General features: G+C 46.6%; 1 protein-coding gene across 10 annotated transcripts in view; it reads left to right on the plus strand.

Moving 5' to 3' along the window:
* Positions 1-26,989, plus strand: part of GRIK1 (glutamate ionotropic receptor kainate type subunit 1) — a 630,706-nt gene that overhangs the window by 388,029 nt on the left and 215,688 nt on the right. For all 10 annotated transcript variants that reach the window (XM_063956430.1, XM_063956421.1, XM_063956422.1 and 7 more), the window contains exons 5-6: positions 19,950-20,003; positions 26,630-26,803. In XM_063956430.1, the coding sequence (XP_063812500.1) occupies positions 19,950-20,003; positions 26,630-26,803 (228 nt within the window). The remainder of the gene's footprint in view (positions 1-19,949; positions 20,004-26,629; positions 26,804-26,989) is intronic.

Genomic DNA, 26,989 nt, shown 5'->3' on the forward strand with positions numbered 1-26,989 from the left:
AAACTGGTGGTGATTAATTAAACTGGTGGTCAGGTCACTGGTCACACTATCAGCAACTTGCAAGTAGTACTCCTAAGCAGACAATCACAATATATACTGGTGGTCAGTGTGGTCACAATGGCAGTGTGGCACTCTGGCAGCAAAAGTGTGCACTGTACGTTAAAATATGTACTCCTGCTCTCAGACTCTAACTGCTCCCCACTGTCTCCCCCACAAGTCAGATATACAGTCACACTATCACTTCAGCAAGTAGTAGTACTCCTCCTAATGCTCCCCAAAATTACTAAAGTAAATACTGTGTCTCTCTCTACTCTAGTCTCACTCTCTTCTCTATAAACGGAGAGGACGCCAGCCACGTCCTCTCCCTATCAATCTCAATGCACGTGTGAAAATGGCGGCGACGCAAGGCTCCTTATATAGAATCCGAGTCTCGCAATAGAATCCGAGCCTCGCGAGAATCCGACAGCGGGATGATGACGTTCGGGCGCGCTCGGGTTAACCGAGCAAGGCGGGAAGATCCGAGTCGTTCGGACCCGTGTAAAAAAACCTGAAGTTCGGGCGGGTTCGGATTCCGAGGAACCGAACCCGCTCATCTCTAGTATGTTTACGGATGAAAAAGCAGGTTTTACCGGCCGAGCAAATTAAATAGCCCGACCGCAGCACCCGAAGAAACATCAGGGTTTTTTACTCCCGATGTCTCTTCGGGCTAAATTGAATATCCCCCTATCTATTTAAGAAAGGACACTAATGAACTACACAGGTTCTGTGGCTGGCTGACTTCAAGCCTACATGTAATACATGAGCGTTCTGGTTTAATCGTATGGTATGGTAAGCCTCTATGTATACTTATATATACTGTATAATTTATATACTAGTTTAGCGGACCTGGATCACCTCTGTCTCTGCCCCTGTTCTGCCCCGCCCCCTCTCTGCCTGACCCCGCCCCCTCTCTGCTTCCCTCCTCCCAGCATTGTAAAGCGACTTACACGCTACCTGGGTGTCTACTAGCCAGTAAAACCCATATGGGTCATTAGGTCGACCACACTTAGGTCGACAGTCATTAGGTCGAGCACTATTGGTCGACATGAACAAGGTCAACATGGAAAATGGTCGACATGAAGTTTTTTCAACTTTTTTTGTGTCGTTTTCTTCGTAAAGTGACGGGGAACCCCAATTAGTGCACCGTGTTAGCTCGCCATGCTTCGGGCACGGTTACTATTCCCAATCGTAGTCCACGTGGATCGTAAACTCATGTCGACCATTTTCCACGTCGACCTTGTTCATGTCAACCTAATGACCATGTCGACCTAGTGACCCTGTCGACCAATAGTGGTCAACCTAATGCCTGTCGACCTAAGTATGGTCGACGTAATGACCGTATCCCCTAACAGATACGTTATTGTATAACATACAGATTATAATTACTACAGGAAGGGATTAGGGTTGCTAAGCAACATGAGTTGAATGTGACACTTGTGACCCTTTGTATTCCCCTCAATGTTCCTGTGTTATTGCCCCCGTCCCTGTTATTTCTATGTGGATGAGTTTCAGATAAGTCAGTCTTTTGTTTATCCTGGTTACACTTAGGAATACTGTGTATTTCTTGCTCCCTAAGTGAGCTCATCTCTCCTTATTTACATAGAATTCGGATATACAGTATGATACCGTCGAACATTCCCAGAAAAAAAACCCTGTAAATATGTAGTTAATTTAATTTGTTTCCATTGATTTGGCACGCACCATGGTCATACAATGAATATCTTCCGTCCTGCCTCTTCAATCAATAAAAAACATGATACTAAAATCTTGTACACCTCGAGGGCGTTTCTTTCAGGGATCAATAATATGATATTAATTTGATGATGCAGATGACTTGCTATTACTGGCAATAATTATGCACACAAAGATAGATTCTATTTATTAAACAAATGAATTGTTCTCCTACTAAGCTCACCAGTCCCTGACGCATAACCTTTGCATGTGTATTGTTATTATTTTAATCAAGTTTGCAATTTTAATATGGGCCGTACTTCTACGGTCGATTCCCCGATGTTGATCCGATCCGCTGATTAGTGGACATCGATGATCGACGAGCCGCTGCAGAATTAGCAAAAAACATCATGTTAAAAATCCCCAACTCGACGATCTCAATCATTTTTTGGATAGAATCAGTGAATTCGGGATTTCCAACATGTTGGATTTCCATGATCCCCCTAATCAGGCATTGGGAGAACGGAGAATTGCCCTGATTCACCCCTAATGTATGGGCTCCATTACGCTGTGTTTATGTAATGAACAAATGATATTGCTTCAACTGGCAATCTACAGTATCATGCTTTCTACAGTATGTTGCAATAACCTCAAATAAACCCAAGCTATTGTCATCTTCACTGAGGAGGGATGTACAAGATAACACACACGGATACATATACAGTATGACTGCAATACGTCCCCTCTATATGTATATGTGGTATGTCAGTTCACACCTGCACTACAAATATATACATAGTAAGGCATTAAGGGCCAGATTTATCAAAGGAAAAAAAGCCATTTGCAGACGAAAATGAGAGGGATATTTTTGTTTTGCCCAGTGGCTAGGGGGGATGACCAAACACTGGACATTACCACGCCCACTCATTAAAACTTTTACTAAAAATACTATGGTGCATTCCTCCTCCTTCATTATTATTATTATTATTATTATATTTTATTTATAGGGCGCCACAAGTGTTTCGCAGCGCCGTACAAAGGACAGTACAGGGAGACAAAACTTAGCATTACAGTAAATAAATAACAAAAATGGAGTGCAGGTAACAAAGAGCACCACAATTCTCAAAACATAATACAGCTTAGATGTAAGTAGCGAGGGAGTAATCATTGTACTACTTGGGGCTGGCAGCCATAGATAGAGATGAGCCTTTACCAGTAGGAGAAAAAGCGGGTAAAGATGGTCGCTGAGTGAAATGTGTCGAGAAGAGGGCTTCATACAAGCCCGGCGCAAGTACTTAGTACTTGGTGTCACCAATCTTTGCACGTCTTGCAGCAGTATATGTCTACTGCAATACCTATACTGTTATCGTCGTCTATGGATAGCAATGACAGTTTAAAATCATTTTAAAATAAGCAGAATTCTTGAAAGAAAGAAAAAAAAAATTCAATTATTATTATTATTATTATTATTACAGGTTGAGTATCCCATATCCAAATATTCCGAAATACGGAATATTCCGAAATACGGACTTTTTTGAGTGAGACTGAGATAGTGAAACCTTTGTTTTTTGATGGCTCAATGTACACAAACTTTGTTTAATACACAAAGTTATTAAAAAATATAAGGTGTATATGAAACATAAATGAATTGTGTGAATGTAGACACACTTTGTGTAATGCACAAAGTTATAAAAAATATTGGCTAAAATGACTTTCAGGCTGTGTGTATAAGGTGTATATGTAACATAAATGCATTCTGTGCTTAGATTTAGGTCCCATCACCATGATATCTCATTGTGGTATGCAATTATTCCAAAATACGGAAAAATCCGATATCCAAAATGCCTCTGGTCCAAAGCATTTTGGATAAGGGATACTCAACCTGTATTATTATTATCCTTTATTTACACGGCCCCACAAAGGATTCACAGCGCCCAATTACAGAGTACATAAACAAATCAGCAAAACAGGAAAACAGTGATGTACAGTTCAAGACGGTATCCGGACTCCAGGTCGACAACAAAAAGGTCGACACACCTTAGGTCAACGCCAATTGGTCGACACACCTTAGGACGGCATGGACAAAGGGTCGACAGGAACAAGGTCGACATGGAAAAAGGTCGACATGAGTTTTTCACGATTTTTTTCTTTTTTTGGAACCTTTTCATACTTAACGATTAACGTGGACTACGATTGGAACGGTAATCTGTGCCGAGCGAAGCGGTAGCGGATCGAAGGCACCATGCCCGAAGCATGGCGAGCGAAGCGAGCCATGCGAGGGGACGCAGTGCACTAATTGGGGTTCCCGGTCACTCTACGAAGAAAACGACACAAAAAAACATAAAAAACTCATGTCGACCTTGTTCCTGTCGACCTTTTGTCCATGTCGACCATATGTCCATGTCGACCTAAGGTGTGTCGACCAATTGGCGTCGACCTAAGGTGTGTCGACCTTTTTGTTGTCGACCCTGTGTCCCAGACCCGTTCAAGACAATATAAGACAAATACAGGGTATATAAATGTAGCAGCATCAGCAGACAACACTGAAATAAGTATCAGGGAGGCAGAAAACCGCGGGATCTTGTGCTGTCAAATGGCGTGTGGAATAGAAGATGGTTTAAGTAAAGAGAAGGAAAACCACATGGGGGAGAGGGCCCTACTTGTGAAATCTTACTTTCTACAGGGGAGGGGAATAATGTTTTTTTTCCCCTCTAAAATAGTTTTTTTTTACATTTGTAAAATAAATTAAATCTATATGGAAACTTTTAGAAAAAATATTTTTGCCCACATTATTAAAACCGAAATATCAGATTTCGGCTTTCGGTTCCACTGTGCAGTGATTCACACATACTGGGGGTCATTCCGAGTTGTACGCTCGGTAAATTTCTTCGCATCGCAGCGATTTTCCGCATAGTGCGCATGCGCAATGTCCGCACTGCGACTGCGCCAAGTAAATTTGCTATGCAGTTAGGAATTTTACTCACGGTTTTTTCTTCGTTCTGGTGATCGTAATGTGATTGACAGGAAGTGGGTGTTTCTGGGCGGAAACTGGCCGTTTTATGTGTGTGTGTGAAAAAACGCTACCGTTTCTGGGAAAAACGCGGGAGTGGCTGGAGAAACGGAGGAGTGTCTGGGCGAACGCTGGGTGTGTTTGTGACGTCAAACCAGGAACGACAAGTACTGAACTGATCGCACTGGCAGAGTAAGTCTCGAGCTACTCAGAAACTGCACAGAGAAGTCTTTTCGCAATATTGCGAATCTTTCGTTCGCAATTTTAAGAAGCTAAGATTCACTCCCAGTAGGCGGCGGCTTAGCGTGTGCAAAGCTGCTAAAAGCAGCTTGCGAGCGAACAACTCGGAATGACCACCACTGTGTAGTGTACGCACATTTCCTAAGACTGGCCATGTGTAGCAGTAAGTTAACACATATATATTTGTGTCCAACGGTGCTGATCTCAGGGTCGACAGTGTGTAGGTCGACACACATTAGGTCGACAGTGACTATGTCGACACAGGAAATGGGTCGACACACCCATTAGGGGTGGAAAAAGATCGACATGCGTTTTTTATGTAGTTTTCTTCGGAAAGTAACTAGGAGCCCCAATTAGTGCACCGTGTCCCCTCGGAAGGTTACCGTTCCCAGTTGTAGTGCATGTGGATCGTAAAAGTACAAAAAAGTTAAAAACATTTTTTAAACTCACGTCGACCATGTTCATGTTGACCTAATGATCGCGTCGACCTATTTCCTGTGTCGACCTATTGTGTGTCGACTTAGAGTCCGGATACCAATACACTGACCCTTTAGTAGCCAAATAAATAATAATAATATATATGTACGGTATACGTGTGTGTGTGTTTCCCGTGAAAGATATAAGTAGTAGAAGCACTTGGCAGCTAATTCTCACCTGCAGACAGTCTGAGAGTTTATGCCCTCACAGGCAGCAGTATTGCAAGTCAGTAACTGGCGTCCTGCCACCAGGGTATCACCAGCTTTTATTACAGTGATAAGTTTGTTAAAGTGAATTCTATCTTCCCCAGCTAGGCCTGCATGGCCTCTGTGCTCTAGAAGGAAGATCTGTAATCACCTACATTATCCACAGATGCAGTTTGATAAGCTGCCTATGTTAGCGCCTTGTAAAGCATGGGGGTTATTCCGACCTGATCGCACGCTGACGTTTTTTGCAGCGCAGCGATCAGGTCGCTACTGTGCATGCGTATGCGCAGGCGCGTCGGACGGGTACAAAGTGAATCGTTGCTGGGCGATGGATTTAACGAAGAATCCATTCATACAGCCGATCGCAAGGAGATTGACAGGAAGAGGGCGTTTGTGGGTGTCAACTGAGCGTTTTCTGGGAGTGGTTGGAAAAACGCAGGCGTGTCCAAGCGTTTGCAGGGCGGGATGTCTGACGTCAATTCCGGGACCGGACAGGCTGAAGTGATCACAGCGGCTGAGTAAGTTCTGAGCTACTCAGAAACTGCACAAACTATTTTTGTACCACTCGGCTGCACATGCGATCGCACACTTGCACAGAAAATATACACTCCCACGCGACTATCCGTTTGCACGGCTGCAAAAAGTAGCTAGCGAGCGATCAACTCGGAATGACCCCCATGTACAAAGCAATGTAAAGAACCTAATGCATTTTTACAAAGAGATACTCACTAACAATGGTCGGAAATTTAGCTGTCCATAGGTCTACAGATTTGGACTACCAGTATGATAGCTGTGACCCAAACTGGCTGCACATACCTGCACATGTGGCTCCAAAGTAACTGGCAAATCCAATGAAAATTTGATTGGGCTGATGAAATGGTGATTGGGGCTTGTGATAAATGTTCACAAATTTTCTGGGACTTTAAGGCCGGATCCCATGCATTGATACCTACAATAATGGTTTAATGTGTATTTTGTTGCAGTTAGTTCTAGAGCAGCCTTGTGAACTACCCTAAGCCTGAAGGAGACGGTGTGATATTGGCAGATCATTGCTGGGACTTTTCTGGGTATAAAAGAGCTGAAACCCCCCCCCCACAACATTTGTTGTGAGGTTCATAATAAAGTTACAGTGAAAGGACGGAGCTTACTGGGCACCAGGGGCGGTTTTTTTTTCTGTACCGAGAAAAAAAACACACCTCTCTGCCGTGGATGGTGGAAAACTATTGGATCTCCAACATCTACGGCCAAACCAACAACCGTTGGTGCCAAACCCTCGATGGCTGTTAACAATTGATGCTCGATGACCACCTGTACCTTAGGTCACACATGCACACAGTGAGGGCCGGAAGAGATGGATTAGGAGTTAGTATTCTGTCACGCTCCAAAAATGGGCAGTTTTCCGAGGTTTGGCTGCAGTTTTAGCTTTGATGCATCCCATCCCAGGATGCCTCATAGTTAAAACTGTGACCAAGCCTCTGGAAATTGTTTCTCATATGCACCAAGCTCCGAAATGTGATACAATCCAGAGCTTGGTTGCGGTGGGCAATGACATCTTCAGATAGCGTTACCCTATAGAAGCCTATGCGCTTCTTTTCGTGTTACCCCTGAGAGGGATGCAATCAGATATCCCCCCCCAGCGGCACCACCCACGCTGCTCGCATCGCTAGATTATGCACAGAAGGGCTCCCAGCTCCTAAACCTGGAAGTCCTTCTATCGCCAAGGACAGCTTTTACCGGGAGAGCAGTCCTTTGTAATTTTCTTCAAGCATACGGCGTTCATATGCTTGCGATGACTGGCTGGATACATCGCAAGCAAAATGCCCTTATGAGAACTGAATGACTGATGCTGCTGATTATAATAACTTAGGTGTTTACGTATGAAAAGGTGAAAATCCCAACTTTAGGCAAAAATGCAAGCTTTGTCTGCCGATAGGCTGTTTTTTTTTTAAAGTTTATAAATAATAAATATACTGGGCGCATTAGAGATGTAAATGTTACATATTAGTCACCCAGATGTAGGTAATTACCCTGCAGCCAACATCTGGTAGAGGAAGGGACCTGTCATTGTCATGCAGCTTGCTGATATTCGGCCACCTGTGGTTTCCTGCCAGTAGCTGATTGTTTCTCCCACTCAGATCGCATATGCTGCTGATTCATTTATTTAGGCTTGGGCGCGAATGTGACTGTTTGATTCACACCTCTGTCATGGGTTGTATGAGTCTCTCAAAGTGCCATCTGGTTCAGTATTACGCTTTGCGAAACATGCTTGACGCGATTCAGTGTGCTTCCTTAAAGCATCAGCACTTGGGAGATTAACAAATTCACGCAGCGTTAAAATACAATATGCTCCAAGTCAAGAACAGATTGTTGGATGAGACGAACATGCCTGTTCCCTCTTTACTTTACCATATGGCAAATATTGTTTCTGTGCAGGGTAAATACTGGCTGCTTTATTTTTACACTGCAATTTAGATTTCAGTTTGAACACACCCCACCCAAAATCTAACTCTCTCTGCACATGTTGTATCTGCCCTCCTCCTGCGGTGCTCATGGTTTTGCCCATTAGAGTAAGATTTCAACCTTGAATTAAGCCCTTTATGCAGTAAAATTAAACTGTGATGTGATGGAAAAGGTGTAGAGCAATGTTTTCGAATCTCAGCTCCCTAGCAGTCCAGGTTTTTAGGATATCTATGCTTGAGCACAGATGACCACAGTCGATTTAATTTAACCATCTTTGTTCCAGCGGGAATATCCTTAAAACTTGGACTGTGAGGGTGCTTTGGGGACAGAGTTTTGGATACAGTGGTGTACCATAATGTAACCATGTGATGATACGTGGATAATGACATACTGTTATGCACACCAGTGCCTGCAGGAAAGTACTGGTGTCAGAACTGTTATGCACTCCAGTGCCTGCAGGAATGTACTGGTGTTTGAACTGTTATGCAAAACAAATGGACTCACAGACAGACTGGGGAATATGACATAACGTACACAGAAGGTGATAGGGTAACAAAATACACACAAAGTGAACAGAGAAGCCCAGAGGCTAAGGAACTGGGTATCTCCCTTGTATTAGAACTGCTCAGATGGGAAAAGCAAGATGTTGTGTTTTAATACGTAGAGAACCCGAAATGCTGTTGCTAAGGGCAACAGCAAAACCCTAAAGGGTTACCAACGGGTGTGGCAGTAAACTCCTTGGTCAGAGATGGAATGATAGACACAAGGAGAGTCTCCACAATCCTAATTCTCACTTGCAGTGCACAGGTTCAGCTTACTGCCACTAAACTGACCCCTGACACCTAGCACAGTGAGACAGGATTAGACAGGCAAGTCTTAGAATACAGCCGCAAACTTGCTAAGTTCACAGAGTAGTAACAGAACCCCAGCAAGCTAAACGACTGACTCCAGTCTTACTGCTAGGTCTGGATTGGCAGAGTGTAATACCAAATCCCCAGGCCTATTTGCAGTAAGCAACAAACAAATACAAAGCTACACAGTACTGGTTAACTTTCAGGAACTGACTAACCAACAAAGATTCAGCAGCATCTGCTTACCCTGAGAAGAGGCCTTATAAAGCAGGTGCTGTCCACGCCCCACTCAGACCTCACAGACTGTGAGCACAAAAACCAGCACCGGATCCCCTGCCGTGCACAGAGCCTATAACCACTGCACAGCAAAAGACCCGAACCGGAGTATCAGCTGCGCTCAGGTTACTCCGCTAGCACTTGTCTCCCGGTTGCCATGACGACGTGGCAGCACAGGGCAGGAGACCCTAACAGTACCCCCCCTCTGACGAGGGGTCAAAGAACCCCTACCACCGGGTTTATCGGGGAACTGCGAGAAGAAAGAGCGTATCAGTCTGGGGGCATGAAGATCACAACTGCGCACCCACGACCGCTCCTCCGGGCCATACCCCTTCCAGTGCACCAAAAATGACAGCCGACCCCGAACCACCTTGGAGTCAAGAATCCTTTCAACAACAAACTCCCTCTGGCCACATATCAGAAGAGGGGAAGGTCTTCCACTGGAAGAAGGATTACTAATAGCCCGTTTTAAAAGGGAACAATGAAATGTTTTATTGATACCCAAAGAACGGGGCAGATCTAACTGAAATGCCACCGGATTGATAACCCTGGTGATCTTATAAGGGCCGATGAACCGGGGGCCTAACTTATGAGATGGCTGTCTCAACTTCAAATTCTTGGTAGACAACCAGACGAAGTCTCCTAATTTGAAGCTGCAGGGTCTTTTCCGCTTATCAAAAACCCTTTTGGTCACTAATGACACAGACACAAGGGCTTTCTTCACTTTCCGCCAAATACCTCTAAGGACCGAAACCACAGAGGAACCACCAGGCGTGGAGTCCAGGGGGTCAAAAGAATTGGCCTTAGGATGATGCCCATACACACAAAGGAAGGGAGAGATCCCTGTAGCAGAGTGAGCCGCGTTGTTATAGGCAAACTCCGCCATGGACAGATGAGCCAGTCAGTCTGACACTTGGAGACATAACACCTGAGGAACTGCTCCAAGGACTGGTTCACCCTTTCAGTCTGCCCATTAGACTGCGGATGGTAGCCTGACGACAAGCTGACAGAAATCTGGAGATCGGAACAAAATGCCCTCCAGAATTTGGCCACAAACTGGGATCCGCGGTCAGAGACCACATCAAGTGGCAACCCGTGGAGACGCACAACATGCAGCATAAATAATTCAGACAGGCGTCTGGCCGATGGCAGCCCAACCAGTGGAACGAAGTGCGCCATCTTCGAAAACCTGTCAACGACAACCCAGATGGCTGTCATCCCCGAGGATTTGGGCAAGTCCACCACAAAATCCATTGAAATGTGGGTCCATGGCTTAGATGGGATAGAGAGTGGATGTAATGGGCCAACAGGAACCCCTCTAGGAGTCTTATTTCGGGCACAGATGTCACATGCCCGAACCCACTGATCCACATCCTTAGCCACCGAGGGCCACCACACCGCCCTAGATAGCAACTCCCGAGTTCTGGCAATACCCGGGTGACCTGCCGACTTCTTGGCATGGAATTCCAGGAACACTCGCTGTCTTAACCTAGGAGGCACAAACAAAAGACCTACCGGAAGGTCTGGAGGAGCCTGCTCCTGTGCTCTAAGGACTAATGATAAGAGGTCCTGGGTAATGCCCACTTTAATACATGATGGGGAAACAATGGGCAACGGCTCCTCGGTGGTCTCCTGGATTGGAGCAAAACTCAGCGAGAGCGCATCAGCCTTGATGTTTTTTGACCCAGGGCGATATGTTATCAAAAAATTAAAGCGAGCAAAAAACAAAGCCCATCGTGCCTGCCTGGCATTGAGACGCTTCGCTGACTCTAAATATGCCAGATTCTTATGGTCAGTGAGAATTGAGACCACAAACTTAGCCCCCTCAAGCCAGTGTCTCCACTCCTCGAGTGCATCCTTAATAGCCAACAATTCCCGGTTACCCACGTCATAATTCATCTCGGCAGGCGAAAATTTACGGGAAAAGTAAGCACAGGGATGAAGGCGATTATCAGACACTCCCATCTGAGAAAGCACTGCCCCAATACCCATCTCAGAGGCATCCACCTCCACCACAAAAGGACGCTCTGGATCTGGGTGTCGCAGCACCTTGGCCGAAACAAATGCCCTTTTGAGACGGGCAAAAGCTGCTTTAGCCTCACAAGACCAGTGAGCAACATCCGCCCCTTTCTTAGTGAGTGCCACCAAGGGCGCCACTATAGACGAAAATCCAGCGATAAATCGTCTATAAAAATTCGCAAAGCCCAGGAAACGCTGAAGCGCCTTCAAACTAGTGGGCTGCACCCAATCCAGGACTGCCTGTACCTTGGAACCCTCCATTTGGAAACCTTCTGGGGAGATAATATATCCTAGAAATGCGATTTGCTGAACTTCAAATTCGCACTTCTCCAGCTTCGCCCCAAGCCGGTGGTCTCTGAGTTTCTGGAGGACTAAGCGTACATGCTTCCGATGTTCCTCCAGGGAATGGGAGAAGATTAGGATGTCATCTAAGTATACAACTAAGAATCTATCCAAATATTCCCTGAGCACATCATTCATGAAATCCTGGAAGACTGCCGGGGCATTACAGAGCCCAAAAGGCATCACCAAATATTCATAATGCCCTGAGTGGGTATTAAAAGGCAGTCTTCCATTCATCCCCCTCTCTTATTCGGATTAGATTGTACGCACCGCGTAGGTCAATCTTAGAAAAAATGGTGGCAGTACGAAGCTGGTCAAACAAGACCGAAATGAGAGGCAGTGGGTATGAGTTTTTAATCGTGATACGGTTCAATTCCCTGAAATCGATGCAGGGTCGCAACGAACCGTCCTTTTTACCCACGAAGAAGAACCCCGACCCAACTGGAGACTGTGAAGGTCTGATAAATCCCTTAGCCAAGTTCTCCTGAATGTACTCTGCCATAGCCTGAGTCTCAGGACGTGACAGGGAGTACAACCTGCTCTTGGGAAGCTTAGCATTTGGCAACAAATCAATGGCACAGTCATAGGGGCGATGGGGAGGTAGTACCTCTGCAACTTTTTTGGAGAACACGTCCGCAAAATCTGCATAACACCCTGGCAATCCTGGCAAACTTAGCTGCGAGAGCCTGACTGGAAGGCTCAAGCAACTCCTGAAACAATCAGTACCCCAACTAAGAATCTCCCCAGAGACCCAGTCAAATTGAGGATTGTGGGCCCTTAACCAGGGTAACCCCAACACCAATGGGGCAAAAGTACAGACAGTCACATAAAAGGACAATTTTTCAGAGTGTGTGGCTCCAATAAACAAAGAAATCTGGCTAGTGCAAGAGGTAATTTTACCTTGGGATAATGGTTCCCCGTTTAACCCACAAATCTCAATTTCCGATGCCAAAGGTACTAAGGGAACAGAGTGTTTCAGGGCGAATTGGCGGTCCATAAAAACCCCGTCGGCCCCACTGTCCACAAAGGCCTCAGTCTTGACAGTTTGACCGAGGATCTTCAAGGTCACCGGAATGATAAAAGTCTTCTTGGGAAATTCTGACTTCTGGCCTGACAGGATATTTCCCATCACCCTCAGGCCCTGAAGTTTTCCGGCTTTTCTGGGCATGATACTACCACATGACCTTTATTCCCACAGTACAAACACAACCCCTGCTGTCTCCTCCGCGTCTTCTCACGCGAGGAGAGGCGGGTAGCCCCAATCTGCATAGGCTCCTCGGAAAATTCCTCAGAGTCTGAGGTTCCCTTGGGAAGGAAGGAAATCTCAGTCTCCCTTTCAAGCCTACGCTCTCTCAGCCGTCTATCCACCCGGATGGATAACTGCATGAGCTGATCCAAGATATCAGGCAAGGGATATTGTACCAGTTGGTCCTTTATCTGGTTAGAAAGACCTCTTCGGTACTGGTGTCTCAGGGCTGGGTCATTCCACTGGGTATCATGGGCCAACCGCCGAAACTCCGTACAGTAAACCTCAACTGGCCTTCGCCCTTGCTTAAGGATCAAAATCTGAGCCTCGGCTGAGGCCGTCTTGTCAGGGTCATCATACAACATGCCCAGTGCCGTAAAAAAAGCATCAACACTTTTAAGCGACGGACAGTCAGGCTGCAACCCATATGCCCAGACCTGTGGGTCTCCTTGTAGCAAGGAAATCACTATGCCCACCCGCTGAATCTCCGACCCAGAAGACTGAGGCCTAAGCCGGAAATATAGCTTGCAGCTCTCCTTGAAACAAAAGAACTGCGAGCGATCTCCAGAAAAACGATCCGGGAGATTTACTTTCGGCTCCTTAACCCCTGCAGGTGCTGCTGCTGCGGGAGCTCCGCCAGCAGCCTGGGAGGTGTTCATTTTAATGGACAAATCATTAAATTGTCGAGTCAGGACCTGCACCTGATCGACCACCTGTTGCAACGTATTTTGAGGGGTATGCTCCATATTCCCACAAAATTTCAACAGGAGTATTAGGCTGCTGAATATGTTATGCACACCAGTGCCTGCAGGAAAGTACTGGTGTCAGAACTGTTATGCACTCCAGTGCCTGCAGGAATGTACTGGTTTTTGAACTGTTATGCAAAACAAATGGACTCACAGACAGACTGGGGAATATGACATAACGTACACAGAAGGTGATAGGGTAACAAAATACACACAAAGTGAACAGAGAAGCCCAGAGGCTAAGGAACTGGGTATCTCCCTTGTATTAGAACTGCTCAGATGGGAAAAGCAAGATGTTGTGTTTTAATACGTAGAGAACCCGAAATGCTGTTGCTAAGGGCAACAGCTAAACCCTAAAGGGTTACCAACGGGTGTGGCAGTAAACTCCTTGGTCAGAGATGGAATGATAGACACAAGGAGAGTCTCCACAATCCTAATTCTCACTTGCAGTGCACAGGTTCAGCTTACTGCCACTAAACTGACCCCTGACACCTAGCACAGTGAGACAGGATTAGACAGGCAAGTCTTAGAATACAGCCGCAAACTTGCTAAGTTCACAGAGTAGTAACAGAACCCCAGCAAGCTAAACGACTGACTCCAGTCTTACTGCTAGGTCTGGATTGGCAGAGTGTAATACCAAATCCCCAGGCCTATTTGCAGTAAGCAACAAACAAATACAAAGCTACACAGTACTGGTTAACTTTCAGGAACTGACTAACCAACAAAGATTCAGCAGCATCTGCTTACCCTGAGAAGAGGCCTTATAAAGCAAGTGCTGTCCACGCCCCACTCAGACCTCACAGACTGTGAGCACAAAAACCAGCACCGGATCCCCTGCCGTGCACAGAGCCTATAACCACTGCACAGCAAAAGACCCGAACCGGAGTATCAGCTGCGCTCAGGTTACTCCGCTAGCACTTGTCTCCCGGTTGCCATGACGACGTGGCAGCACAGGGCAGGAGACCCTAACACATACATTTGAAGAATAAAGAGTACGTTAACAATAATGCACAAATGTAATATTTGTAGATAATAAGACAGAAAGTCATTGGGCGTTATTCATCACGCATTGCATTGTGCATGAGCTGCATCCCACCGCTCATCGCAACATAATGGCATTTATTAATGCTGCATACTTGCAGTAAGAGCTGTCCTTTGCGATAGAAGGTCTTCTGGGTTTATCCGTTCTGCGCATACATCGAGTGATAAACGCGCAGCTGGGGGTACTGGCAGAGATCTGATTGGATCCCTCTCAGGGGGAAGGGAGGGTTAGGGTTAGGCTGTGGAAAGGGAAGGTTAGGGTTAGGCTGTGGAGAGGGGAGGTTAGGGTTAGGCTGCAGGAAGGGAGGGTTTGGGTTAGGCTGTGGAGAGGGAATGTTAGGGTTAGGCTGTGGAGAGGGGAGGTTGGGGTTAGGTTGTGGAGAGGGGAGGTTAGGGTTAGGCTGTGGGTAGGGGAGGTTAGGTTTAGGCTGTGGGTAGGGGAGGGTTAGGCTGTGGAGAGGGGAGGTTAGGGTTAGGCTACGGGAAGGGAGGGTTAGGGTTAGGCTGCAGGAAGGGAAGGTTAGGGTTAGGCTGTGGAGAGGGGAGGTTAGGGTTAGGCTGTGGAGAGGGGAGGTTAAGGTTAGGCTGCGGGAAGGGAGGGTTATGGTTAGGCTGTGGAGAGGGGAGGTTAGGGTTAGGCTGTGGGAAGGGAGGGTTAGGGCTAGGCTGTGGAGAGGGAAGGTTAGGGTTAGGCTGTGGAGAGGGGAGGTTAGGGTTAGGCTGTGGAGAGGGGAGGTTAGGGTTAGGCTGTGGAGAGGGGAGGTTAAGGTTAGGCTGCGGGAAGGGAGGGTTAGGCTGTGGAGAGGGGAGGTTAGGGTTAGGCTGTGGGAAGGGAGGGTTAGGGCTAGGATGTGGAGAGGGAAGGTTAGGCTTAGGCTGCGGTGGGAGGGAAAGGTTTATATTGCGAGGAGGGAGGGTTAGGGTTAGGCCGTGAAGAGGGATGGTAAGGGTTAGGCTGCGCAAAAGGGAGCGTTAGGGTTAGGCTGCGGAAAGGGAGGGTTAGGGTTAGGCTGTGGAGAGGAGAGGTTAGGTTAGGCTGTGGAGAGGGGAGGTTATGGTTAGTCTGCGGGATTGGAGGTTTAGGGTTAGGCTGTGGAGAGGGAGGTTAAGCTGCGGGAAGGGAGGGTTAGGCTGCGGAAAGGCAGGGTTAGGCTGTGGAGAGGGGAGGTTAGGGTTAGGCTGTGGGAAGGGAAGGTTAGGGTTAGGCAGGGGAAGGGAAGTTTAGGGTTAGGCTGTGGAGAGGGGAGGTTAGGGTTAGGCTATGGAGAGGGGAGGTTAGGGTTAGGCTGCGGGAAGGGAGGGTTAGGGTTAGGCTGCGGAAAGGGAGGGTTAGGGTTAGGCTGCTGAAAAGGAGGGTTAGGCTGTGGAGAGGGGAGGTTAGGGTTAGGCTGTGGACAAGGGAGGTTAGGGTTAAGCTGCGGGAAGGGAGGGTTGGGGTTAGGCTTTGGAGAGGGGAGGTTAGGGTTAGGCTGTGGAGAGGGGAGGTTAGGGTTAAGCTGTGGAGAGGGGAGGTCAGGGTGAGGCTGTGGGAAGGGAGGGTCAGGGTTAGGCTGTGGAGAGGGAAGGTTAGGGTTAGGCTGCGGTGGGAGAGTTAGGTTGAAGTTGCGAGGAGGGAGGGTTAGGGTTAGGCCGTGGAGAGGGAAGGTTAGGGTTAGGCTGCGGAAAGGGAGGGTTAGGGTTAGGCTGCGGAAAGGGAGGGTTAGGGTTAGGCTGTGGAGAGGCGAGGTTAGGGTTAGGCTGTGGAGAGGGAGGTTATGGTTAGGCTGCGGGAAGGGAGGGTTAGGGTTAGGCTGTGGAGAGGGAGGTTAGGCTGTGGGAAGGGAGGGTTAGGGTAGTCTGTGGAGAGGGGAGGTTAGGGTTAGGATGCGGGAAGGGAGGGTTAGGGTTAGGCTGTGGAGAGGGAGGTTAGGCTGTGGGAAGGGAGGGTTAGGGTAGTCTGTGGAGAGGGGAGGTTAGGGTTAGGATGCGGGAAGGGAGGGTTAGGGTTAGGCTGCGGGAAGGGAGGGTTAGGGTTAGGCTGTGGTGAGGGGAGGTTAGGGTTAGGTTGTGGAGAGAGGAGGTTAGGGTTAGGCTGTGAAGAGGGGAGGTTAGGCTGCGGGAAGAGAGGTTTAGGGTCAGGCTGCTGGAAGGGACGGTTAGGGTTAGGCTGTGGGAAGGGAGGGTTAGGGTTAGGCTGTGGAGAGGGAGGTTATGGTTAGGCTGTGGAGAGGGAGGTTATGGTTAGGCTGCGGGAAGGGAGGGTTAGGGTTAGGCTGTGGAGAGGGAGGTTAGGCTGTGGGAAGGGAGGGTTAGGGTAGTCTGTGGAGAGGGGAGGTTAGGGTTAGGATGCGGGAAGGGAGGGTTAGGGTTAGGCTGCGGGAAGGGAGGGTTAGGGTTAGGCTGTGGAGAGGGGAGGTTAGGGTTAGGTTGTGGAGAGAGGAGGTTAGGGTTAGGCTGTGAAGAGGGGAGGTTAGGGTTAGGTTGTGGAGAGAGGAGGTTAGGGTTAGGCTGTGAAGAGGGGAGGTTAGGCTGCAGGAAGGGAGGTTTAGGGTCAGGCTGCTGGAAGGGACGGTTAGGGTTAGGCTGTGGGAAGGGAGGGTTAGGGTTAGGCTGTGGAGAGGTTAGGGTTAGGCTGTGGAGAGGGGAGGGTTAGGCTGTGGAAAGGTGAGGTTATGTTTAGGCTGCGGGAAAAAAGGGTTTAGGTTAGGCTTAATTACCTCCTGTTGGGATTTCAAGCAGTTCGGATGCCAGTGTCGGTATTCTGACCGTCGGCATCCCGACTGCTGGTATCCCTTTCCCAACCCCGCTACATAAATGAAATAATGAGACTCAAGCAACAAAAACTACAGTTAGTATCCCCAGGATTTATGATATCTCCAATATCTGCCACAATCCCTCCATTTCTGACCACAAAAGCTGCCTACATACGTTTAAATGTCTAATATACCAAGCTTGTCCCCAGCAGCTAACAATATCTGCAGATGGCCCCCACTGACATATTACGCTTCCCAGGACCAAACCCTGAAGTACTAATAACGGTAGCTATTACTTTGCTTCCAACTGTTCGTTGAGCCTACTCCCCGTTCTTATAAATACTCCAAACAATTAAACTTTCCTTTCTGAGTGCACTAATTAATCCCTAATTTTTTTTCCCTTTTTACGTCGTTGGATGCTTTAAATAAATGAACTGAATAACAAATCTGCTAGTTCTGAAACAATACCTGTATTTTATCTTAAACATCTATTCATGCCAGGGAGGGGGCTCAGTTTGTATTCCCAGCCATTTAGGGCCGTAATGAGTGCAAATGAATAAGCAGCAGCGTATTACGTGGATTATTTTTAGCTCCCACGGGTGCAGTTTTTTGTTTTGTTTTTCACTAAGAGGCGGCACGCAGACCTTCTCTTATCAAATGTGAGATTCATCTGGCTGTATGCTTCCTTCTTAGTGAATTCAAAGGGTATCCCTTTCCTTTGTGGAATTGTTTTGACAGGCAGGAACGTCGCGCCACTGTGGCTTTAATTAACTGAACAAAACCATTGCTTAAATGTACAACGCTGAATAGATTTTCTCCTTAACTCTCACATTCAGGTTTTATTAAACTCAGTAGTGTCTCCTGTTTCTCATTAATGGGGCGGAAATGTCATATCACCAACAATTGTGGGATGAGCACTCTATTAGTGCGCAGGAGAAAGACCAAAATTAGCACAATTAATTGTACTTACAATCAGGGCAGCCAGCAGGGGGGAACTGTGGGGACTGGTGTCCCGGGCCCTTACAGAGAGGGGGTCCAACCCCTGGCTCTTACTGCCAATACCTTTAGAGCAGCACCAGTTTCTGCATCAACAACAAGCTGAAGCGCAGGGAGGACTTCTTAAAGCAAGTCTTCCCTGAGCATCAGAACTCTGTGAATCATTCCTGTAGGTCCGCAGAACTCCACCTATATATAACATTACAATGTATGACATCACATAGGGGTGGAGTAATGCGGCAGACATTTTTTGGGGGGAGGGAGGGGCCCTGTCTGTTTTGTCAGTCACAGGCACCACAATTCCTGATGGCAGCCCTGTTTGCAATGGGTCTCACTTACAGTAAGCAGCAAAACTGCAATAAGAATATAGACCTAATACTGCCTGAATATTGTATTTTTATGTGTTTTTATTTTGTACATATAGGTATCATACTTGTTAACATTAAGGTACATATTTTTAAATTATTGGTTTTATTGGCAAAATACGCTAGGGCATTTTTAATGTGCTGGATGCCACTCATAGAAAGTCCTCCGTCTATGGGAGACCTGATCGCTCGCTAGGGTTTATTGCAGTGCTGCGATCAGGTCTGAATTAGGCCCTATGCCCGGCCCATCTACAGTATCTGACGCCAGTGGTCTGAAAAGATATTGCCATTGGGCAACTAAAATCTCCAGTGCTGCCGGGTCTGTGCCACATGGACAAAGGGCAGGGTCACCGGATGTGGAATATTAGATCTACACTAAAAAGATCTACAGTCAAAAGGTCAACCATTAATAGTAGACATACGTTAGGTCGACAGGTCGACATAGCATAGGTAGACACTGACAGTAGAAAAGGTCGACAGGGTCAAAAGGTTGACATGCAAATGGTTGACACAAAAAAAGGTAGACACAATTAGTTTTTGCTTTTTTGGGGTGTTTTGTCACTTTTCTGCCACAAAAAAGCCCCATTGGTGCACCTCGTCCCCTCGCTTAGCTCGATTCGGGCAAGGTGCCTCGCTCTGCTACCACAGCACTTGGCACAAGGTTACTATTTTGAATTGTAGTCCACGTGGATGGTAAAATATAAAGAAAAACAAAACCCTAAAAAAAACTTCTGTCGACCATTGTCATAAACCTTTTACCCAGTCAACCTTTTGAACCTGTCGACCTTTTGAACTGTCTGCCTTTTACAGTTTGACCCCGTTGACCTTTCGACCCTGTTGACCTAATGCATGTCGACCATTACTGGTCGCCCTATTGACTGGAGACCTTTTTAGTGTAGATCTATAGACCAGATACCCTGTTCATAAAGAATCCGTGGGACAAAACATGTTAGTTACACTCTTCGGTGTATGTATCCAGTGGTTTGATATAGCATATGCTCATTGCTTACATTTGCACATGGGACTATTTTGCATGTTTTATAAAATAAAAGGTCCACAAAGGTTATAATAATGCAAAGCAAACATAATTTTAGCTTCTTTGAGGTCAGATTTTTGTTTAGAAGTCTAGTATTGTGATTCCCTGACAATAAAGTTTTCTCTGCTTTGAATGATAATTTAAAAATGGCCATTTCTCTTACTGTTTTTTTTTTTTTTCTTTTTCCCAACCATAGATCCTTTCTATGGGAATGATGACGGAATACTACCACTACTTCTTCACAACAATGGTAAGACTCAATGCTGTAGCAATATAGGGGCTGATTCTCAGTTGAATGCTGCTATGGCCACTGCGTTGTATATACCTTTATATGTTGATGCGCCAATCCGTCAAAGTAAATCGTAAGAATTGTGCGCCTGAAAGTTCAAGCCTATACCGCCCACTCTACTAATATCTATGGGCGCAGCCGTCGCCACTTGCGCCAGACCCATGCTAGCTGCATCAGATGCGTCATATTCCCGTATGTACAGTGCTGCTGCCTGTTCGTCTCCATTCGTACTATTACTTCTTATGAGGCATATGTACTAAGCCTTGGAGAGTGGCAAAGTGGAGAGAGAGAAAGTACCAGCCAATCAGCTCATAACTGCCACATTACAGGCTGTGCTTGAAACATGACAGTTAGGAGCTGATTGACTGTTTTTTTCCATCTCTCTCCACTTTATCTCTCTCCAAGGCTTAGTACAGCTGCTCTTATATCTTCTTCTTTTCTTGATTGATGTGGCAGAGGTCCACTGGCGTATTTATAATGCGTGTGTGGTGCACACGGGCCTCCAAGGTCCAGGGGTGGCCCACACCGTACACCCATTATTTTCATACTTACCCTCCGGAGTCCCGTGGCGCAGCAGCAGTGCTGCAGAAATCACTTGGAAAATGTCTAATTTTCCTGGTGTTTTGGCGCATGCGCAGTCCGATAATCACTGGGAAAAAGGCCACCGCGCCATTTTCCCGGAGATCTAGACTCTGGGACAGCACTAGGGTCCCCTAGGGACCCTAGTGCCCAGAGCAACAGCTCTCCCAGCTAGAGAGGAGGGGGCTTAGACGGATCCTGCACACAGGCATCCTCCTCTCTAAATACGCCCCTGGAGAGGTTCAATAATTGGGCAGAGAAAAGGCAAGGAATCCCCTAAATGTACCCCTGACTAGGTCGCCAGCAATCAGTTGTTATCTAGCAAGTGTGCTAGGTTTCATCATCAGGAGGGGGCAATTGGGGGGGATACTAAATTCCCAGGCCCCGACCCTTATGAATGGGATCCGGGCCAGCTGCTGAGATAGTACCTTACACTTATTATTAGTGTAGGGGGAGTGGCAACACCTCCCAGATTTGGTCACACCCCCTTAGTACCCAGGACCTGTGCATGTTTCAAAGGTCCTGTTCATTATATTGACTTTGGAAGACTACGGGGCCCATTTATCAACGAGTGATAAAACTCCTTGTGAATGATAAAACTCGTTGCATATGATATCCACTCACTCCATCTGAATTAAATCCTCCAGTAAGCTGATTGGCTACATGCAGTTCCATCCATACAATATTCTAAAAGTAGGACATTCTGAGTGGGCAGGTGAAGAAAACTATGGGGTGTATTCAATAAGTGTCGGAAGCTGCCGTCTTGTCGGAAAGACGGCAGCTTCCGACAGGTTTAGGTCAGAAGGGGTTCCGACCTATTCAATACTGGCTGTTTTTTTTCGACAAGTCAGAAATTCCCGACTTGTCGGAAAACACGTGGATTGTCGGATTAGCTGCGGATCCACAAGTTCTGCGGCCAAATCCTACAGGTTTTGGCCCCGGTTCCAACAATGTCAATCGACTTTTTTTAAAGTCGGATTGACTTTGTCGGAACAGGGGAGATGAGACGTGTGAGGCGGCCGGAGGAGCAGCGTGAGGCGGCCGGAGGAGCAGAGGCATAGGCGGCCGGAGGAGCAGCGGGACAGGCGGCTGGAGGTGGAGCGGCAGAGGCGGCCGGAGGAGCAGCGTGAGACAGCCGGAGGAGCAGAGGCATAGGCGGCCGGAGGAGCAGCGTGAGGTGGCCGGAGGAGCAGAGGCATAGGCGGCCGGAGGAGCAGTGGGACAAGCGGCCGGAGGAGCAGCGGGACAGGCGGCCGGAGGTGCAGGGGCATAGGCGGCCGGAGGAGCAGCGGGACAGGCGGCCAAAGGTGCAGTGGCAGAGGCGACCGGAGGATCAGCGTGAGGTGGCCGGAAGAGTAGAGGCAGAGGTGGCCGGAGGAGTCGGGGATCGGGGATGGGTGAGTATTGCCAGTGGCAGCAGCAGCACGGCCCGGTGGTCAGCAGTGCACTGATAGTTGTCGGTAGCGGCCAAATCTGACAGTCGGATTTGACCGCTCCATTGAATACTCACCTGTCGGGTCCTTTCCGTCGGAAAGGACCCGACAGGTATTGAATATACCCCTATAATTACATGCTCAGTCCCTTGTCACACTCATTTTATAAGTTGGACTGTCCATTATTAGTGAGTACTGACAATATAGCAGCCATGATTCTGGGATTCCATACAATATCCAAATACTGAAGCTGAAATGCACCAGTTACTTGAAGCTGGAATTCTAAAATACCCTTTTTTTTTAGCCGGTAACTCAGAAATAACGATTCATTATTATTGTGGCATTTGATTATATTAGGCGTGAAATTTTTAGTTTGGGCTCACAGAGTCGTTAATCATGATTTAATGACTCCAAATTCTTTATGACTCACTCTAATTATTTGACTCTTTTCCCCCCCTAGCAATTGTATTAGAATTTCTGCTGCTCGGTTTCCACACGGTAGAGAGGACGGGAGTAAAGGCATGTAATGAGCTCCCCTCTGGGATTAAAGCAGTGAACCTTAATTCAATTCATTCAATCATCCCAGAGTTAGTGGCAGAACTTTGAGCTATGGCTCTGTGCTAATAGCCTCCTACTCTGCTATTTAACTCATGGAAAAGTCTACAATAAACTGAGATCAAAATATTTCTGATTTAAAAAATATTAAAACATTCAGATTAATCATGGGATAATGATACTTGCTTCCATTGTGCTGGACGTCTACCCCCAAACCATTCTCCAGCCTTGGCCAGGAGCGCAGCGTCTGTTCTGTGCATGCTATAGAAGTATCGCCTTCATTCCGCACAATTACATATCCTGGTTTAGGGCAGGAGGGAGGGGGGTAATTGTGCCGAATGATGGAGAGAAACATTCTTCCCAGGAAGAGAAGTATTAGAACACAAAGACATGCACTGACACTGGAGAGAGGGATGGTCAGGGGAAATGTAAGGAAAAATTACTTCACAGAAAGGGTAGTGGATAAGTGGAATAGTCTCCCATCAGAGGTGGTAGAGGCTAAGACAGTAGAGCAATTTAAACATGCTTGGGATAGACATATAAATATCCTTACAAAGAACTAAGGATTAAATAGGGTTGAGATTACCTAAAGGATAAAAAAGGGTCAGACTAGATGGGCCAAGTGGTTCTTATCTGCCGTCATATTCTATGTTTCTATGAAGGCGCTACTACTGAAGCGCGGATTAAGTGAATTGTGTGTTGGGTTTGTTTCGTCAGCATAAATCATGTTGACGTTCATCAATTCGACGAGAGAATGTCAGCTTGGTCGTAATGTTGATATGCATCATGATGACACTGATGAAGTATTGACCTCAATAAAATGTCGACACAACTGCGTGTCCCAGTATTGTGGCAGTCACTTACCTTGTAGTGGCTCTGGCAATGTAGCGGTGTGTCTCCTGGGTACTGCTGTCAGCAACTCTAATACTAACCTTAATCCCCCCCCCAACAGTCTATCCCTAACCCGCCCTCCAGCCTAACCATAACCTACTGCTACCGCAGCCATATTCTGACCCTTCCATCCAGCAGCCTAACCTTCCTTTCCCGCTGCCTAAGCCTCCCATCCTGCAACCTAACCCTAACCCTCCTGTCTTGAAGCCTAACCCTCCTGTACTGCATCCTGACACTAACTCTCCTGTCCTGCAGCCTAATCATAACCCTCCCCTCCCGCAACCTAATCTTAAACCTTCTATCCTGCAGCCTAACCCACCCATGCTGCAGTCTACCATAAGCCTCCCCTCCCGCAACCTAATCTTAAACCTTCTATCCTGCAGCCTAACCCACCCATGCTGCAGGCTAACCATAAGCCTCCCCTCCCGCAACCTAATCTTAAACCTTCTATCCTGCAGCCTAACCCACCCATGCTGCAGGCTAACCATAAGCCTCCCCTCCCGCAACCTAATCTTAAACCTTCTATCCTGCAGCCTAACCCACCCATGCTGCAGGCTAACCATAAGCCTCCCCTCCCGCAACCTAATCTTAAACCTTCTATCCTGCAGCCTAACCCACCCATGCTGCAGGCTAACCATAAGCCTCCCCTCCCACAGCCTAATCCTAACCCTCCTGTACTGCATCCTAACACTTAAGGCCCATACACACTAGCCAATTTTGAGCTCAAAGTAGCTCACTTGTGGCTACTTTGAGCTCAAACTCTGCCAGTGTGTATGGCTGGGCGATGAGCGGTGATGTGTGCTCCCGCATCATCACCAGCCACCACCGACCGTCAAGCTGTTTCAATAGTCTCCTACTGTGGACAGTGGTTCACCCCCCGCGAACATCGCTGGGCCAGGTAAAAATTGCTCAGTGTGTAATCCCCTTAGCCCACCTGTCCCCCATCCTAGCTTTCCTGTCCTGCAGCCTAACCCTCCTGTCCCACAGCCCTGACCCTCCTGTCCCACAGCCCTGACCCTCCTGTCCCACAGCCCTGACCCTCCTGACCCACAGCCCTGACCCTCCTGTCCCACAGCCCTGACCCTCCTGTTCCACAGCCCTGACCCTCCTGTCCAGCAGACTAACCCTCCACTCCCAAGCCTAACCTGATTCAGACTTCCACGTGATTCCATCTGTGATTCTCAGCACACTGCGCATGCGTCAGGACCTAGATAAACATCGTATGAATCTTAGTCATACCTTCACTTGTGACTGAGTATTACTGGGCAGAAACGGTTTATTCACATGTATGATCGGTGCTCCGGCAAGGTGTCTTGTGCGCGGCGGCACAGTTGCGGGCTATTTGGAGGCAAGTGTATGCAGAGATTTGCCCGCTCTTTATCCAGTCCCTTGCACCGAGGATGGGGCTGGTGGTACAGATGTATGCTGATGATGATGCTGATGAGGACTGCTTTCTCTTGTGGACCAATGGGGCTGTGCCACCTGAATATAGGCGCAAAGCTACATTTATTTCCAAACACATAAAGCAGCCGCAATTGCAGTTGCTTTATTGACAACTTTGAATCAGGCCCAAAGAGCATTTCCAGGGCCTGTTGGAAATTTTGACTCGCCCAGAATTAATGGGACCCATTTTGGGCCTATATATTGTACTTTGGTGGATAAGTGCATCCTTCTTTTCACAGCTACATACAGGTAACAAAATACTGAAGCTTAGGAAAAAGGATGCACAGATAAACATGTCAACATTATGACAGTGTTGACGTGAATGTCAACATGTCAAATGGCGACATCGGGACTTGATATTTTGAATGTGGACTTTCAGACAGTGTCGAGATTCTAAACATCAATTTCATATACCACACCTACCTACCTACGTACCTACCTGCCTCTCTCTAACCTGTCACAAGACTTTTCCTTACTACAGTATATAGGCTATTGTGAAGGAAGATCTGTCAATTATTCATGTCTGGTTAATCTATTATATTACAATAGTTAAGAGCACAGTTTATTAGCAGGTAAGAGACAGTTCAGGTTAAAGAATAAAAAATTACAAAAGTCATGCAAGAAAGAAAAAGACGCAGTCACTGAAATTTCATCAAAGCCTGTTCCGAGAGATAACATAAAACAATGTTGCAGAATAAACACCTCTCTGTACTAGACATAGGGGTCTGCCTTTTGTTATCTGATGATAGGGCTTATCGTGGTGAGAGAAAATCACATTCTTCAGGCATGTCTGAGAGAATATGCCAATGTGTGACCCGGCTACACAATTCACATTGGAAACTGAGGCCAAGCAAGGCTTAGGCTTTCAATTACAATAATTTAAACAAATAAATAAACTGTAAAAAATAGACATAAAAAAATGTAAAAGAAATGTAAAAACTATTGCCAAATTAAGTTATACATACACACACACACACACACACACACACACACACACACACACACACACACACACACACACACTAACAGTCAGTATTAGAACACCACATTTTTTCCAGTGTGTACACATACGTGTATTTATATATAATTGTATTAAAAATACAGATAAGGTATGCCCATTGGTGAATAAAATTATATATTAAGCTCAATAAATCATGGCATGCTATAAAGAAATGTTAATGGCTTTCTACCAAACATATGATGGTGAAAGCTTCTCTGGGTTTTTAAAAGTCTTTAAGTACCTTGTGGGAGTATAACACACTTTGCTGTGATGCTTTAAAACTCAAAAGAATGAATATCATATATATATAGTGTTGTATGCAGATTAAAAAGTATTCAATATGTATGGTTTCAGCAAATGGCCTTCTACCCCATATAAAATTTAGAATAGCTCGTATGAAGCTGTTTTGGGATTTGTAAGATGTACTCGGAGATACTGTGAAACCTTTGAAGCTTAGGAAATAATTATGTATTATATAGATTTACAAGTGGTTTACTGAAGCCTGAAGAAGTTCTGTGGATGTACTGCGTAGGGTCCTCTAGGTGGTGATTGCACCGACACTAACTGTCAATTTTGACCTTCCATCTCATATTCCATCCACATAGTAATACCTGCAGTTTGCAGCTAGTTTGAATTTTTGCGGCTTTGGCGCTGACACATTTTTGACTCTGTATCTTGTCTCACAGGACCTGTTTGCCCTTGACCTTGAGCCATACAGATACAGTGGAGTGAATATGACTGGATTCCGCTTACTTAACATTGACAACCCTCAGGTGTCATCAGTGGTTGATAAGTGGTCTATGGAACGTCTACAGGCACCACCAAAACCTGAGACCGGCCTTCTAGATGGGATGATGACAGTGAGTATGGATGCAAAAATGTGCTGCTCTGTAATGTACTAATGAGTTGTAAGAGTGCCAGCTATAGAAGTATCAAGCTCCCTCCTAAGGGCACCCTTGTTTGAAAGACGGGAGAGTCTTTTTTTTAAAACTATGTGTCCCCATAGAAATGTATGTCCATTGAATAGTGTGATCACCAGGTATTAA

This window comes from Pseudophryne corroboree, chromosome 2, assembly GCF_028390025.1.
Source record: "Pseudophryne corroboree isolate aPseCor3 chromosome 2, aPseCor3.hap2, whole genome shotgun sequence".
Lineage (NCBI taxonomy): Eukaryota > Metazoa > Chordata > Amphibia > Anura > Myobatrachidae > Pseudophryne > Pseudophryne corroboree.